General features: G+C 34.3%; 1 protein-coding gene across 1 annotated transcript in view; it reads left to right on the top strand.

Annotated features, from left to right (window-relative positions):
* Positions 1–15,650, top strand: part of PSPC1 (paraspeckle component 1) — a 40,869-nt gene that overhangs the window by 9,420 nt on the left and 15,799 nt on the right. Inside the window, 2 exon segments of the mRNA XM_036404052.2 lie at positions 714–798; positions 1,723–1,831. Of these exon segments, the coding sequence (XP_036259945.1) occupies positions 714–798; positions 1,723–1,831 (194 nt within the window).

A 15,650-nucleotide genomic window follows, 5' to 3' on the forward strand; every position in this document is an offset into this window, starting at 1 on the left:
AACAAATGTTAAAATTATTATTCATTGAAGAAAGCATAGATTTCCAGGTAGAAAGCAATAATGTGACTGGTCAGCAAAAGTAATTACTGTGAGTTATGCCCTGCTTTTTAAGGCCATTTTAAGTGCTTCATAGGAGGCTATGGCTGTGCCTTTTTTGTGGGGTTAAACTACTAGTCATTTTTAAGTTGCAGTAAGCAGAGCCATGATAGAGCTTCATGGAGGTTCAGACTTCCCTCATGCACCTGAAATTCATATGACTTCTCTTGCTCTGATGTGTGCCATGCAGGGGTCTGCAGTAGGTAGTGGAGAGCATAAAAGTCCATAAATATTGTAGTGGTTTTCTTGGTAGTGTGACTTTAGCAGTATAAAACATTGTGAGAAAATTGACGCCCTGTCCTAGATGTAAAACCAGGATGTGATTTAAGGGATTAAGAGAGGTTTTTTTTGCTTTTCTTTGCAAACTTAGAACTTTTGTTTCTGTAACCTTCTCTGGGGGCTTTGCCCATTTTGTACTTTTCTATGTTTGTAAGCCACAGATCCAGTGTTTTTTTCAAGTACTAGACTTAGCTTTATGGAAAGAGATGAGTTAAATGCATTGAAAATTTGGTTTAAAACCATGAATGTTAGAACTGTAATCTGACAGTAATAAATTTTGTGTTGCCACATGATTGATTGACAGCTTTTATATTTAAATGCACTTTTAATCCTGTTAGATCTCATGCGTCGTCAGGAAGAATTGAGGCGCTTGGAAGAGCTTCGAAACCAAGAACTTCAAAAACGCAAGCAGATACAGCTGAGGTATTTTGTCTTCTACTGTGCACAAGTGTGGCATGCAGCCACTGTAGGCCTGCATGAATTTAGATATGTTAGCTAAACTGGCTTCCCAAAAGCATAATATGTGATGTTTCTGATAATGTAATGCAATATAAAAGATTGTTTTCGAGTGTTGCTTGATTCTTTTCACTTATTTCAGCTCTGCTAATTTTGTTGTAAATTTCTGAGATGTCTAAATGGCATAGAAATGTCAGCCTATTTTTTTGTTTCATATTTATTTTAACATGACCAAAGCATTGCTGTGATAGATAGGAACACGCTTCTAAATTTTATGGGCAGCTGATCTGCATGTAGAATCATAGCATTGCAATCTTATAGTCTGATATGGGATTTTGGAAGTTTTTTCACTTGATATTCTAGTATGTTGAAAACAATTTTTCTTTTAGGATTTGACTCATGCAAATAATTGTTTTAATGCCTCTTCTAAAGTTTAAGAAAATAGACATAGTCTCTTCATATTGATTTATACTTTTTGTTAAATATAACAATAAATGTCAATAGGATAAAAAGAACAGCGCAAACACATCTCAGAATTAAAAATTGTGTCTTTTGGCACTGTTGAAATGTTTTAATCCATAGTAGCTTCTTTAAAATCTGAAAAATTTTAACATGTTTACTGATACATAGCTGCAAGAGTAGGTATAGAATGTATTGGTGTTGAAATTACTTGTATTCCAGTAAAAAAAAAAAAAAAAAAAAAAAAAAGAAAACCAAACCAAAACTTCAAAAGTACTCAAACTCATCAAGTTGAGTAGATAGTGCCTTGCACTGTGCAAAAAAATAAATAGTGGCCAGTTTTGTTTATATGCTTGATCTTACCTCTGAGGCTGAGTGCAAACCTAAACAGGTCAAGAGACTAAGCTGACTTAATTTTGAAAAATACCCTAGACATGAAGAAGAGCACAGACGTCGGGAAGAGGAGATGCTACGCCAGAGGGAACAGGAGGAATTACGACGACAGCAGGAGGGAGGATTTAAGCCAAATTTCATGGACAATGTAAGTACAGTTCTATGGTGAAAGTCCAAATTGCAAAAGGATTTTTTCATTACATTATTTTTATACTAGTTATTGAACTGCCATCTTCTTGTTGGCTGTTTTCAATTCAGTATTTCACTGTTCCCCTGAGCAAATTGCTACATATTCAGTTGTGTAATTACTCTTTTGTATGATGACATCACTCTTATTTTTCCAACAAGCTAGTGGTATAACACTTCCATCAAGTGAAGGTGCTCAGATACTAATTTTTTTACTTGGGAATTGAAATGCTTCAGTAAAATAGTTTTTCTAAGTGGGAGGTGATAGGAATCACCCATCTGATGTGCCCTACTCTGCCTGAAGGTTTAAATTTTAAACCAGTTAATGCTGCTAAGCTTGTTTGAATTACTGGTTTTGGTTTATGCTTAACTTACTAAGAAAGTTTTCAGAAACAAAAAGGGCAATATTCATTTCATATGGAGCCTAAAATCACTCTCCCTTTTGACGCTGTGTAAAACTAGATGAGGAGAACATCCAAATCATTACTAAAGGAGACTGAAAGATTATAATGGTGAGGGAAAATTTGTCCTCGCTATAATCTGTACGTTATTTATATTCGTAATTTAGGTATGCTCTGCCTCTGAAGACTCATCTTGCAGGACTAACAAAATAGTGCTATCAGAGGAGTCAGATTCTAAATTTTTTTGGTTAAAGGGTATGACTTTTTTTCTACCAGCCACATCAGTTCAGTGAATGCAAACTGTGTTGCAAATGCTTTAATTTCTCTTGAGTAGGATGCCTTTTACTATAACAGCTATTCCTAGTGAGGAAATAATGAATAAGCAATTCACACAATGCTCTTTTACATTATTAAAACAACTGTAATTTGCAGGAGGGGATTTTGCTCCCCTTCACAGGTGCAACTTCATACATCAATGAGAAATGAGCTGGTTTCTCAGCTGCTTCCTGTGAAAGAAAAGCGTGGTTTACATTCTATACCATGAAATTTTCTGTAGGGTTGTGAAGAATTTGTTATGTATGTTCTGAGACATCCTGAGAGATGTTAGAAAATAAATTATTTCCTCTTTTCAGCAGGACATTTTTCCCCTTGTCTGTCCCTTAGTTTTTTAGTAAAGATGGGGAGGAAGCAAAATAGTTCCTTTGATTTTATTAACAGGTGTGATTTGTTTTTGCTCACTGTGTTTTGAGGGACTCACATCCAAAGTAGATGGTAATTTATTTACATATGTTCTCACTGTAAAAGAAAACTGCTTTCAGCACATCTTTTCTTCAAGGAAATGAAGACCAAGGATTCAGAACTCATACTGTCCTTTAGTGTTTTCCAAATATTATCAAACATAATTGGGGAAATAGCATGTTACAATTGTCTCATGTAATTTAGAAATAGCACTTACTGATGGCTTCTGTAGTGCCAAATGTGAAATTTCACATCACTCTAATATCCTAATGTAGCATCTTTTGGGGTTGCCTGACTTTCTGACCCTGTAAGCTACTCGTCAAAACCTCCTGGCTCCTCTGTGAGACCCGTGATTCTTGCTGCAGAGAGCTGGAGTAATAGCAAGCTGGAGAGCCAACCCACTGCCCTGGGATGGCAGTAGCTCCCTCAGATTCCATTGCTGTTAGGAAGCTGTGGCCTGTGTTCTGCAGCTTGGAGCAGGGAAAGCTAGATAATGTTGGCCACCACAGCCTTTACTGGTTTATTCTTACATCTCTCTGGAGATAGGAGTATTTAGTCTCTGTGCTTAAATTGCTTACCACAGTTTGTCCATCCTTGTTGCTTATCTAAATTTTTAAATTCCAAATCCTACATGAATAGAAACTGTTAAAGTCGTTGTGCTGGACTTGGCAAAAATATAGGATAAAAAGGGAAGAAGAGTGGTTCAAATGGAAATCATTTCAGTCGCTATGCATAATTTTTATGGCTTTATACATCAAATTTTTTTTGAGGTGAAAGGTAGAAGAGTGCTTTGGAAGAGTGTAGCTTTCCCACTCTCATGCCTTACTGAAATGGTGTGCTCATCTGGACCTAATTAATACACTGCAAGAATATATACATGTAGTTTTGCAGTAACAGCCCTACCAAAAGCTTTTCAAGTTAGATATAAAGGACTACAGAATACACGTGTTGTTTTTTAATCATCATATGAAATTGAAGTGGCATGTACAATGATACATGAAAAAATGTATTTTTAAGATTAGTCTTTAGTGTTCTGGTTATGTCTAGGTTTTACTTCTAATGCTCTTTAAACATGAAAAATTGAAACAAAATAGCGAGTGATGTGTTTACTTTCTTTAGCAACAGTTTCTAATCAGGGCAGCAGTGTGACTAAGCATTTTTTAGACGCTTGTTTTAAGATGTACTTAGATAACTAGTTATATAGTGTGAATGGGAATTGAAAAAGCCTTTGCATTTTGCAGCAGAGAAAAACTGTAAGCCTTTTCTGGAGATTGCAAAATGACACATGAAATCTGATTTCAACTTAGAATTTCTTATACAACTAATTAGTTTTTATTTGTTCTTACTAATACTCGTTTACTGTGAACAGATTCCATCTTGCACTTACTTCTACTCTCAGATTACTACTGTACATGTACTGAGAAAGTTATTCTCTATTTTCAGAGATTAAAAGTTGACTGTTGGTGAGAATTGCATTTTTTGATACTGTTGGATAGTTTTTTACCATATCAAGTCTTGATAAACTCTTCTGGCATTATACTTAAAACATATTAAAGTCTTCTGCCAACAATGTATTTAGCAGGACAATAATAATTGTTTCTAATCATTGTTTTTGTTTCTTAAAAGCTTTGAAAAGTAAGCTTCCTTCACTTACATCCTATCACTTTTTACTGGTCAGTCTAAAACAGGAAGATAAATGGTAAGTGCAATGGCAACCAGAATTGGACCCTCTCATGTAAGGCTGCAGTATTAGGCTTTCCTGTTGAAAGTTTCTATCTGTGTCTTTTCCCTAACTCATTAAACTTGGATTATTAAAAGTTATAACTACTTTTGAGAAACATCTTGTAATCAAGTTTAATGCAGCTAGCAGTTATTTGATTTTATTACAGATGATAAAAATATTATCTGTGAGAGGATTTATTTTCCTGAAGCATTCTTGTTGCTGGTGATGATGAACATTAGAAATTTGATTGCATTGATTGTTAATATAATGGGCAGCCTGGTGATGCCTAAACAATTTATTAATCTATTTGTGTGATCTCTACTAGATAAATTATGAATAAATACTTTCATATTGGTTAGGTTTTTTCCCTTCCTTTCTACAAGTCAGTTAGTTGAAATGTGCTGTTATAAAGCTCAACAATTAATATGCATTCTGATTTCACAGTAGCTTAATTGGGAAACTAATTTTCCAGTAGTATTTTGCTAATTTTTATTTTGCCTACATTCTTCTGGCTGAAAGGGGAACTTGATGATGGTGATTTATTTTGCAATAGCACAAATATTTTTTAAATAGAAAATACTTCTGAGTGCCAGTAATACATTAATTACTCAAATATGCAATGGTTATTATCCAGTTATGGATGGCTTGCTTTGATTTACGTTGTTGAATCTCAATCAGAGGCGTTCTACAAAATAATTCCTGTTCCAAGCCCTGCTTTTATTTGTGTCACCAACTTAGTGTTTTGGATTTAGTGTATTAAAATAGTCTCTATGTGTCTAAAACAGAGACCAAAAGTATGTAGGAGTTGTAGTCCTGGTTTTATGTGGATGGATTTACTTCTGTAGTAACACTGTGAAATAGTGTTGGGTGGGTATTGTACTTAGTGAAGCAATAGCTGTAATACCAGCCTTAAACTTACCTCTCTTCTTACTAGTAGTTTAAAGAGGGAATTGAGATTTTTGGACATCCTTGCCAAGGAAAGGATGTCCTCCAAGGAAAACCCCTTTTTGAATGTGTAAGGGACTGTTTCCTGAGATTTCTTCAGTTTCAATTTCTGAATTCTTGCTGGTTTTTTCATGTAAGACTTCGTATATTAAATAGTTTTCTTTTGAAACTCGTAGTCTTTTCAGGAATTGTTACTAGATGTTGTTTTGCTTTCCTTTAGTTTTTCTTGCAGAAGCATTGCTCTCAAGTTTGGTGAGTAATTATCAGCATAAAGTGTCAGCTGCTAAAGCAGTGGAGATCCTTCAACAGCAGGGATTGTAGTGGACTTGGATCAAAAACTGTAAGACAGATGAGAGCAAGAAAGTAAAAAGGCACATTGCAAAACAACAATGATGTTTATAGCTTCAGGAATGCTATCGCAACATAGTTTTTGTTCTAAGAGTTTGGTCCTTTGGAGCAGTTTATAAATATAGTTTTCCATTTCTTACTGTTTGGAGCCCTATGGAGGCATGTCTTATCCCTCACTTCTAGGTTCACTTGCGAGTTAAGCATTAGGCATGTTTTAAACAAGACTGTCAGTTAGATTTCCTTGAACTTCTGTAATTCAGGACTAGATTTTTGCACTTCTTGCCTGTTTAGGAGCATAGAACTGTATTCTGATCCTATCTTCTCATAGCATTGTGCTCAAAAGCTCCAATAATGTAAGCAGTTGGAATTTTCACTCAATGGTGAATTGTTTCTTACCTAACTCAAAACTAAACTAAGGCAGATGCCCAATAATAAAATAATGAAACCTTTCTAAGAATCTTTTCAAATTTGATAAGTTTTCTAACAATTAATGTTGGTTATTTTATCCTGACAGCCTCGTATACTGAATGAAGCTAATGGTGGTGAAGTTGTGTGAGTTCATATGAATAAAATCTCAGTTTCTTGCTGCTTTATAAAAGCTCTTCTGTAGAGCGGGATTGGGTGAGATGAATTGCATCCTTACTGCAGTCCAGCATACATAGTTCATGCGTGACACCTTAAAGGCTTTTTAAGGTAAAACTAGCTTGGAAAAAGACAAATCATTAAATGCAGAACTAAAACCACACACCAGCCTGACAAAATACAGCTTTTCTTGGCAGTGGTTTTATTTCAGTGATCAAGTTTCTTCCTATGCATAAATCAACACAGGATAGGCCTTTAAGCAGGCATTCTATAAATACATAGTTTGTGGTTTTGTGGGCAGTCCTAGTTTTGGCAGTAGCACTAAATTATATTTATTTTTTCATGAGTGATGTACCTCAGTAGACAGATTCTTAAATCATGCATTTCTTCTGTTCCTTGATGTTTCAGATACTAAGTTAGTTGCTTTGGGCAAGAATAATACTTCCTTAACAAGCCTTAAAATATTCAATTTGTATTATTTTCAGCAACTAAATAAATTATTTTGAGCCTTTAATTGCATTGTCAGGTAAAAAAAACTTTAGGTATCATATCTGCTTTTAGTATGAAAAGACATTGCATGGAAATCAAGGCAGATCTTCAGGTATCTGTTTGTAATGTATTATGTGCTTATATGTATTAAATGAAGGTGTTTGTGGAATAAGTTCTTTTGGTTGTAAGTGTTTCATGACCATTTTAGGATGGTTCATAATTGATTTTCTAGGCCATGTTTTTATGTATGTCAAGGATGCTACTTAAAGTAATTTTTCAGTAACAGTTTTTAGGCAGTGTGATATTTTTGTATTATATTTAGGAGACTAATCTTTTGCTCTGTTGCAGTCATCTTCTAAATTGGAAAATACCAATATGTACTTTATATGAACTCAAAAAACAGAACAAGTGACTATTCACAAGTAATTTTTATAGTTTATTCTGCTGTCAAATGTGCAGTAATCTCCAATATGAATTTAGGTGTTGTGCTACTGCTTTTAAGCTTTTCCAAATTTGTTCTTTTCTACGGTAATTGATAGAGAATTTTCTGTCCATATTCTTTAGATTATCTAGTTTTCTTTATAACCTTAATTTCTCTTAGTAAGACTGATGATTGGGATGCTAAAATAACACTGTCCAGATGCTGCTTATGTAATGGCAAAATGACATTAGTCATCAGTCTCGGTGTTTCATGAGGCCTCAGCTGTAGCAGATGCCACTTTTATTCAATTATTGATGGAAAGACCTCAAATGCATCTGTACTTGTTTATAGAATACTCCATTTGCGTACTTAACTTTTTCTGTTTGATGGATAAAAATGAAAAAATCTAATCAAGAGCAGATTTTATATGCCTCTATTCTATATTTTGCTATTATTTCTGAAAATTATTGCTGCTCACAATTTGAAATAAATGATAAATGAAATGAATGATAAATAAATGATAAATGAAATCATCTTATTCAAGTTAGAGTTCTTCAGTTTTTCATGTTAGGCCAAGCAAGAGTACTTAGAAAATATATAACTTAAAAAAATTACTGATGTGTTTGATAAATGCCATATATATTTGAAGAAGCTGAAATTAATGTTTGCCTTAATAATTTTCATTTTTTCTTCCTCAGCTACTGGAGTTAAGTTTGACTTGGAGTTTGTACACGTATTTACCCAGACTAAGAAGAAACTATCAGTTTCAGTTGTCTGCTTGGTACCTATTTTGGACTCATCCACCTCTCTAAATCTTGAGATCTTGCTTGGTGGCGCTGAGACTTGCAATCAAAATATGTTCCTCTGCTTAGAACAGTTTGTCTTTGCTCAAGGGATCTGGGTTTAAAGAAAGAATAAAATGCCCAAGAAGCAATAAGTGAGATTTCTGTAGAAATACTATTTTTGCATGCAAGGAATCCTGGTAATGGGTCTGTTGCATAGTGTGGAGGAAGCCTGTTTAGCGACCTGGTTTCTGTCTCTCAAGCCAATGCCTTCCACATAGTTTTTTTTCTTAAATGTGACCTTCTGATTAGCCTCTAGCATTTTACTTCAGTAGCTCTCACAGAGCAGAAAATATTAATAGTGGTAATGCAGTAAACTGATAGAAATAAATATAAATTTACTTAGTGCTGTTACCTGTGTATTGAAACCAGGATGTTGTTTTTAAAATTAAAATAGTTATTATTTTTCTCATGAATATTTCACAAGCCTCCTTGTCAAATTATTTTTTCTTATTACTGGAGGTAGTGCTTGTTTTGGGTTATTAAATTATCCACGAGGAAAATGGAGTTTAAATGTGATACTTCTGACTTCCATCAAGTACACTTTAATTGTGCAAAGATTGGGTATTACTTTCCAATTAATTAGCACTTTTAATAAATAGTGGGTTTTGGTAAGAAGATGAGTTTCAGTAGAGCTATTTTGTAACTGTTCAGATGGGGAGTTCAGTAGAAACTGAAGCCTAAAGAGTCAATTAAATATATTTGAGATTTGCTATTCAAAGATGTTTCTGCCTGAACATAATCTTAAAATCACAGCATGGTTTTGTTTGGAAGGGGTCATTAAAGGCCCCTAGTTCATTTCCTTCTGCAATAAGCAGGAGCATCTTAAGCTACTTTAGGTTGCTCAGAGCCCCATCCAGTACTTAATGTTTCCATGGATGGGGCGTCCACCACCTGTCTGGGCAACTTGTTCCAGTATTTGTTGGCTCTCATTGTAAAAAAAAAAATTTAAGTTCCTTTCACCTAGTTGGAATACCCACTCTTAGTTTAAGGTTATCACCCCATGTCCTGTCACAACGGGCCCTACTGAAACATTTGTCACCGTTACGATTTCCTCCAGTGGCTAATGGCTCATTAGTTTAGGCCTAGAGTTGTGTAGGATGAAAGAGTGCTTACATTAGTTTTGTTCTGTACATGACATGAAGCCCTTACTGTAGGTCTCAAATGCAGCTTGGGTTATCTGCTTATGACAGGATAGCTAGTAGCTGTCTGTTCTAAGAATAAGACAGTATAATGTTGAAATTAGGCTTTGTTTATCTTCCTCCATGCTTCTGGGTTTTATAATACTTTTAAAACGTTATTTACTTATGGAGTCTTCCTGTTTGTTTTCCCCACCATTTCTGAATCATTAAGCATTTGTTTTAACTATAGGGGAACTCCTGAGTTTAGGTAAGAACCAGCTATTCATGTTGTCCCTGTTGATTGGGTGGTCCCCACTGAGTCCCTATCATAATTCTGACCTTTGGGTCTATTGTATGTAAATAAAATAGTAGTTTTTGCTGGATATTTTTGATGAAACCAGACAGTGTAGCTTAAGAGTGTGTGAGCTTTGGTTAGGGTACTTAGCTAGAAAGCAATGTTTCTCAATCTGTTTAGATTTATTCAGATGACCAGTGTTTTACACTTTTGATGGAAATACTAGAATTGCCTGGTATAATGTATTATTTTCATCAGACAGAACTTTGTGCACATGACAAGCATCTTCCTCATTCAAGTCTGCCTCATGTTGCACCAATTTTACAGGAAATGGCCAACAAGTTGTGTAAAATAACTGTGGAGTTGGCTTTCTGCAGAAAGTTTCACTGATGCTTCTCTGTTTTTATTTTCTTATGTTTTAGTGTGCTGTATGTGCGGACAGGCCATAAGTTAATTGGAGAAATCTTAAACGTTGAACTATTCTGATTGTAAGCAACATGCATAGCATCTATAAAAGACATTATGGGTGCTAGAAGTTTCTCCTACAGGACCTCTTTGTAGGATTGAAAGACTTTGGCTTTCAGCTTCCTTTTAACAAATACTTACATATTCTATTTACTTGGTAACTCAAATTAATTATGAGTTAACAACTACAATTGGACTGGCTTTTATGTTATAATTTATTTCGCATATATCATATCTACTTGGTGAGGAAAAATTGATATTAGAGAAGTCTGGCAAAGAGCTATATTTAGTGCACTGTGGCTATAACTAGTGGTGCTCTTAAGTTGATTTTGCAGTCTTATAGTTGGCACTTCAACTAAGAAGCAGATTTTCACATAAACATTCCCTGATAAAGGGTATTCTTGGCTGATTAATTTCTCTTCTAAGTAAACATTGATGACTTTCACTACATTCTACTACTTACCATTGAATCTTGCATTTGGGGAAAACTCTTTTCTTGACTCCATCCAGTGTTCACTCTTTAAAATATTTGTATAGATTTGGGATTTGTGCAAAGAAAATGTAACAATTTGGGAAATCTATAATGCAGCATTGTTCTTTAACACCTGATTTTCAGTTTAGTATTTTAGTGCATTTCTGCATGAGGGTAGAGTTAGCCCAGTCTTTGTTACCAGTTAAGCAGTCTTTCAAGTCCACCCCTACCATGGTAAATAGTGGTGTGTATCTTAAATCATTTGCAGCCTGCCAGGTTGTCTGTTTTGATACTTATCCACTCTTTTGACATTTCTTCAGCTCATATAAAACCAGAATAATTCTAAGATTAAATTCTCTAATATGCCTCTGAGGATGTGAATATATTGTGAATATAGTGTAATCATTACATATCTCAGTCATGAACTTGGTGATATGCTGTATATTTCTCCTAGAAAGTACTTTTGTGGGTAAGTAAACAGTAAAGTGCCTTGGAAAAATATTTGTATTATGTTGATCTGTATTTATTTTATATTTTGAATTTTTCTACTGTTACTGAAAAAAAGAAGCTAACAGAAATGGGAGAAATTTTTTAATATTTTGGTTCCATGAATCTAAGGTGGCTCCAAACTCCAGCAGAACCAGATTAAGTGGCAGAATTGAAAAAGTTGCTATTAAGGGAATTGATAAAATGTGATCTCATTTTTCAAAGGATTTCCAAATCTGTTAAAGGTGGTTACCTTCTCTAAGCACCTTTGTCTTGTGAAAATGATTTCTGAATTTTAGCTTAAAATATTTGAGAAGCAGATTTTTACCACTCTTGTGAGTCTTAGTTGTTAAATCAAGGGGAAATTTGCCAGAATACCTCTGTGCTTGTTTTCTCTCAAATCATCAACAGCAAAGGCATTTGGAAAAAGTATCCTTCTTTGCACTTACGTCCTCAGAGGGTGCTTCATATACAGTGAAGGGATAAGGTAGGATTTTTCTTTACGTGAACAGATGATGTAATAATGATTTGAGGCATGGAATTAAGATATTTTGATTTTGGTCCTAGCTACTGTATATATATGCAGTTTGTTTAGGGCCTGATTTTGCCCTCTGTGTACCTTTTTTTTTTAGATGATGAATAACTTTGATCTCAAGTTATGAGAAAATGAAGTAAGTTTTTTGTCAGTTTCGTAGATCTTGTATATACAATGTTGTGCTGTATTTTAACAAATGGAAATAAGAGAGGTGGGAGAAAAGCTCACAAATTACATTAAAGCAATGGCTTAGATGCAATATTAAAATTCAGTGAAGGAGCAAGTAACTACAAGACAAAATAATGAAGCAGAAAAGATATAAATTGCAATATGGAACCAAGCTCTATAATCAACAGAATAGGTTCTGTGGTATATCTTGGCTTCTTTTAGACTATTTTCTTTCTTGTTAACAAGTTAGACTGTAATTTGAATTTTGAGCTGTAATACATTCTGAAAGTATGAATTCTTGTGTTAAACAAAGCTGTTACTTTGCTGTGCATTAAACAGTATTGTCTTTAACCTTTAGAATTAACCTTTTCTTTAGGACTAAGAATTAAGCTTTAATCTTTAGGACTATTAAATGTTGCTGGTTAGTGATGTATCCCCTAAAGGTCTTTGTATTGAGAGTCATGTTAGTGTAATTAAACTGCTTTCTTTTCCAGTACTGTCAGTTTAGACTTGACTTAAACATCGTGTGAGAATTGAAAGGAAGCTAACTGTAGTTCATATTGGGTTTTGCACCCAGCTGTAAGAGAACGGCGAAATCAAAACATTCTGGGAAGTTCACAGCTGCTTAACAGTTTACAGTAAAAGTATTTTTAAATAATAACTTTAATTTACAATGCTGAATACTTTTGAGGAGTTTTAATTGCATTTGTTTAATTGGGTGTTTTTTCTCTGTGGGCTTTAGCTGTCGAGGACTATCCTTAGCAGCTGATGCAGAAGGAAAATGAGATCCCATAGGAGTTGAAGACTTTTTGTTCTCAGAACTAAAAGAAGAGAACAAAGATGTAGTGCATAGAGGTTTTTCACAAATACATCCCTATACTTTTGCTGCTAGTTTTGAAAGAAATTCCCGTCTTCAAATAAAATTGATACTTCCTTTCCAATCTTACTGAAAGGACAGGAATACTTAAGAAATATGCTAAACTAGTAATAATTTCTTTTGTAATTGTAGATTTAATACCATTAGGAGTGTTTTTCCAATTTGTAGCATTTACTGGAATATGTCTGTGTGATTGTATTTCATGCAATGTGTATTCCTGATTTTACCTGTGTGATGCTTCTTTAAGCATCTTTAAGTTGAGGGTTTTTAGTGTTGGAATTTAATGAGTCATCTCCATCAGCTTTATTCATGACTCGAGTCAGAAAGCAGTAAATTGCCTTTATCTCCTCTAGCCTTCTTAGTATGTTTTTTCAAAGATTGAGTCCTGGTGACAGGTATTAAACCTAATGAAAATTCTTTTCATTAGGATTCCTATTTAAAAACAGGACTCTATAGTTCACTGCATGCTGTATGTTTTATAGCTACATTTACTGTAGTTGTTATCTTGTTTGATGTATTTGTGTAGATTTGTGTGAAGTAAGAGAGTTTATATTTTTTTAGACTGTTGGGTGAGCACTATCACTCAGTTCCTAGAAGTTGGAGTAGTTTAGGCTGGAAGGCACTTTTGGAATCATCTGGTATGATGCCCAGCTCAGAGTAGGGATCAGCTCTAAATTTAGATTTCAGTGCTCAAGAACACATACAAATCTTGGATTTTGAAAGATCAATATTTTTCATGTAAAATTACTTACTGATATTGTATATGAACTCTGTGGGGATATTGTAACTTTTGGATCTTACATAGAGATCTTAATTGAGGGAAACTGAAGAGGGAAGGATGACAAGAAGATGGAAGAGAAACCTTTTATTACTTTAACTTCCTACTGCCACTTAACTTCAGTGCACTTGTCATTGGAGTGAAATAGTGGACTATTCTGAGGAAAAGACAAATAATGCAAAATCAAAAGTATACCCCAGATTCTAGTTTTAATTGCTAACTAGCAGCTTTAATAACTTGTATGATTTATGCCATTAAAATATAGGTGTCTTTCAGTAAGTTACAATTTAAGTAAGGTTTATGCCTCATTAAGAGGTCTTTGAAAATAATTTTTCTTTTCCAGAGTGAACTTAATGAAATAAACCAGACTAGAAGGGAGTAATGAATTCTAGTAAGAGGCACAGAAATGTCATACCTGTTTTGACAAATATTTAGTCTGCTGGAGAATAAAATTCAGTTTTCATGTTAATGAAAAAAGTAAGAATAAGCAGCACTGTTAATTACATTTTGTTCTACATGCACAGCCTAGATAAAGTACTAATTAAACTAATAATTTTCAAGCTTATGGGAAAAGTGTTCTTTTCTTACTAAAGCATTTTATGGATGCCATGTCTTAGCATTATTGTGGGTACTGTACTATGAAAGGTAAGTAAATAGTTGCACGTTCTTCTGGTCACAAACCATTGAAAACTGTATGGTCTGCCATCATAACATTTCTGAGATGTTGTGCTTTTTTGCTGTTCTAAAATTTTCCATGCCATATTTTGTTCATACCATAATTTTTGACAGTTTTGTTACCATGAATAATGCATCACTTGGAGACAAGATTAATTTTTGCTGGGTTGCTGCAATTGCAAGGCCTATTTTTAAGGAAAAAAAGTAGCACTGGTTTGTCAGTTAAAAAAGTCAGGTTTATGACTGTTAGTATTTTTACTTGCAGTGTGACCTGTATCAATTCTTAGGTGTTTTTCAAAAGATTTAGTTTCATGGTTTTGTAGAGCATTTAAAAATAGTGTAATATATTTAACAAACTCAGAAGAATCATCTTGGCTGTTCTTTATATATTTAGACTGCTGTTATCAGTGTGGTAAGAGGTGTAAGAACATAGCACATGATACACCTCAAATACTTTGGAAAACTGGTTTCAAGTATTTGGTAAAAAGGGGAGAATCCATACTATATTAAATGTTAAATACATATTTTGAAAACTGAGTGTATTCAATATTTTGGTGTAGATCTACTTTTTACATTTGATGTTAACATTAGTTGGCATTGTGAGAAATACAATTTTTAATGCTTCTGTCTAAAGTAATTAGTAAGTATAGTCCTATAGTTGCCATCATAGCAATTTTTCTAAAAGATTAATCAGATGAATTGGACCTTTTTGAGGGTTTTCTGCATTAGTGAGTTCTGAAGTATTTTAAAAATATCCTGGCAACAAATAATTTGGAAAAGTTTGGGTTGTGTAAACAGTGCTTCACAATAGGACATTTTTTGTTTGCTGACTTAGTCTTTTTGATAATGGCTTTTTCTGATTTTCACAAAGTTGAACTTTTGCTTTCCTGCACATTCTTTGTCTTATGGCTTTCTTTTCTCCCTGTAACAGCATGTCATCCATTTTTTTATTCTCTTCCTGTTAAGATCGATTTCCCAAGTATGGGTGACTTCAGAGGTTCTTAATCACCCCACATATTTCTCTCTTAAGGGTTTAGCCCTATTCTCGTGCTGCTCAGTTTTAACTCCCAGTTGTCGGTGGCTTTGGGGAAGGGTCTGAAGCAGGCTGCTACTGAGCAGAAGAATGGGAAATCATTTAGTGAGGAAAAGAAGCTTTGAGAATGTAACACTATCATTGTTAAGCTCTTCAAAAGGCTTGAGTATCTGAAAATGAACCTCTCAGATGGGCTCGAATTACCAACCAGCAGTGGTTCAGCTCTTGTGTCAAACTCCTTCCTTTCTGTTATATTTTGGGCAAAACCCATGGACTAGTTGACTTAACCTACCTGTAGTAACATGTTTATGCTCACATTGTAAAGAGCTGTCTAGGACCTGATTTGTGTGTGACAGGACTGAATTTTTGTTACCATCCAGGACTCCT

This window comes from Molothrus ater, chromosome 2 (genome assembly GCF_012460135.2).
Source record: "Molothrus ater isolate BHLD 08-10-18 breed brown headed cowbird chromosome 2, BPBGC_Mater_1.1, whole genome shotgun sequence".
Taxonomy (NCBI): domain Eukaryota; kingdom Metazoa; phylum Chordata; class Aves; order Passeriformes; family Icteridae; genus Molothrus; species Molothrus ater.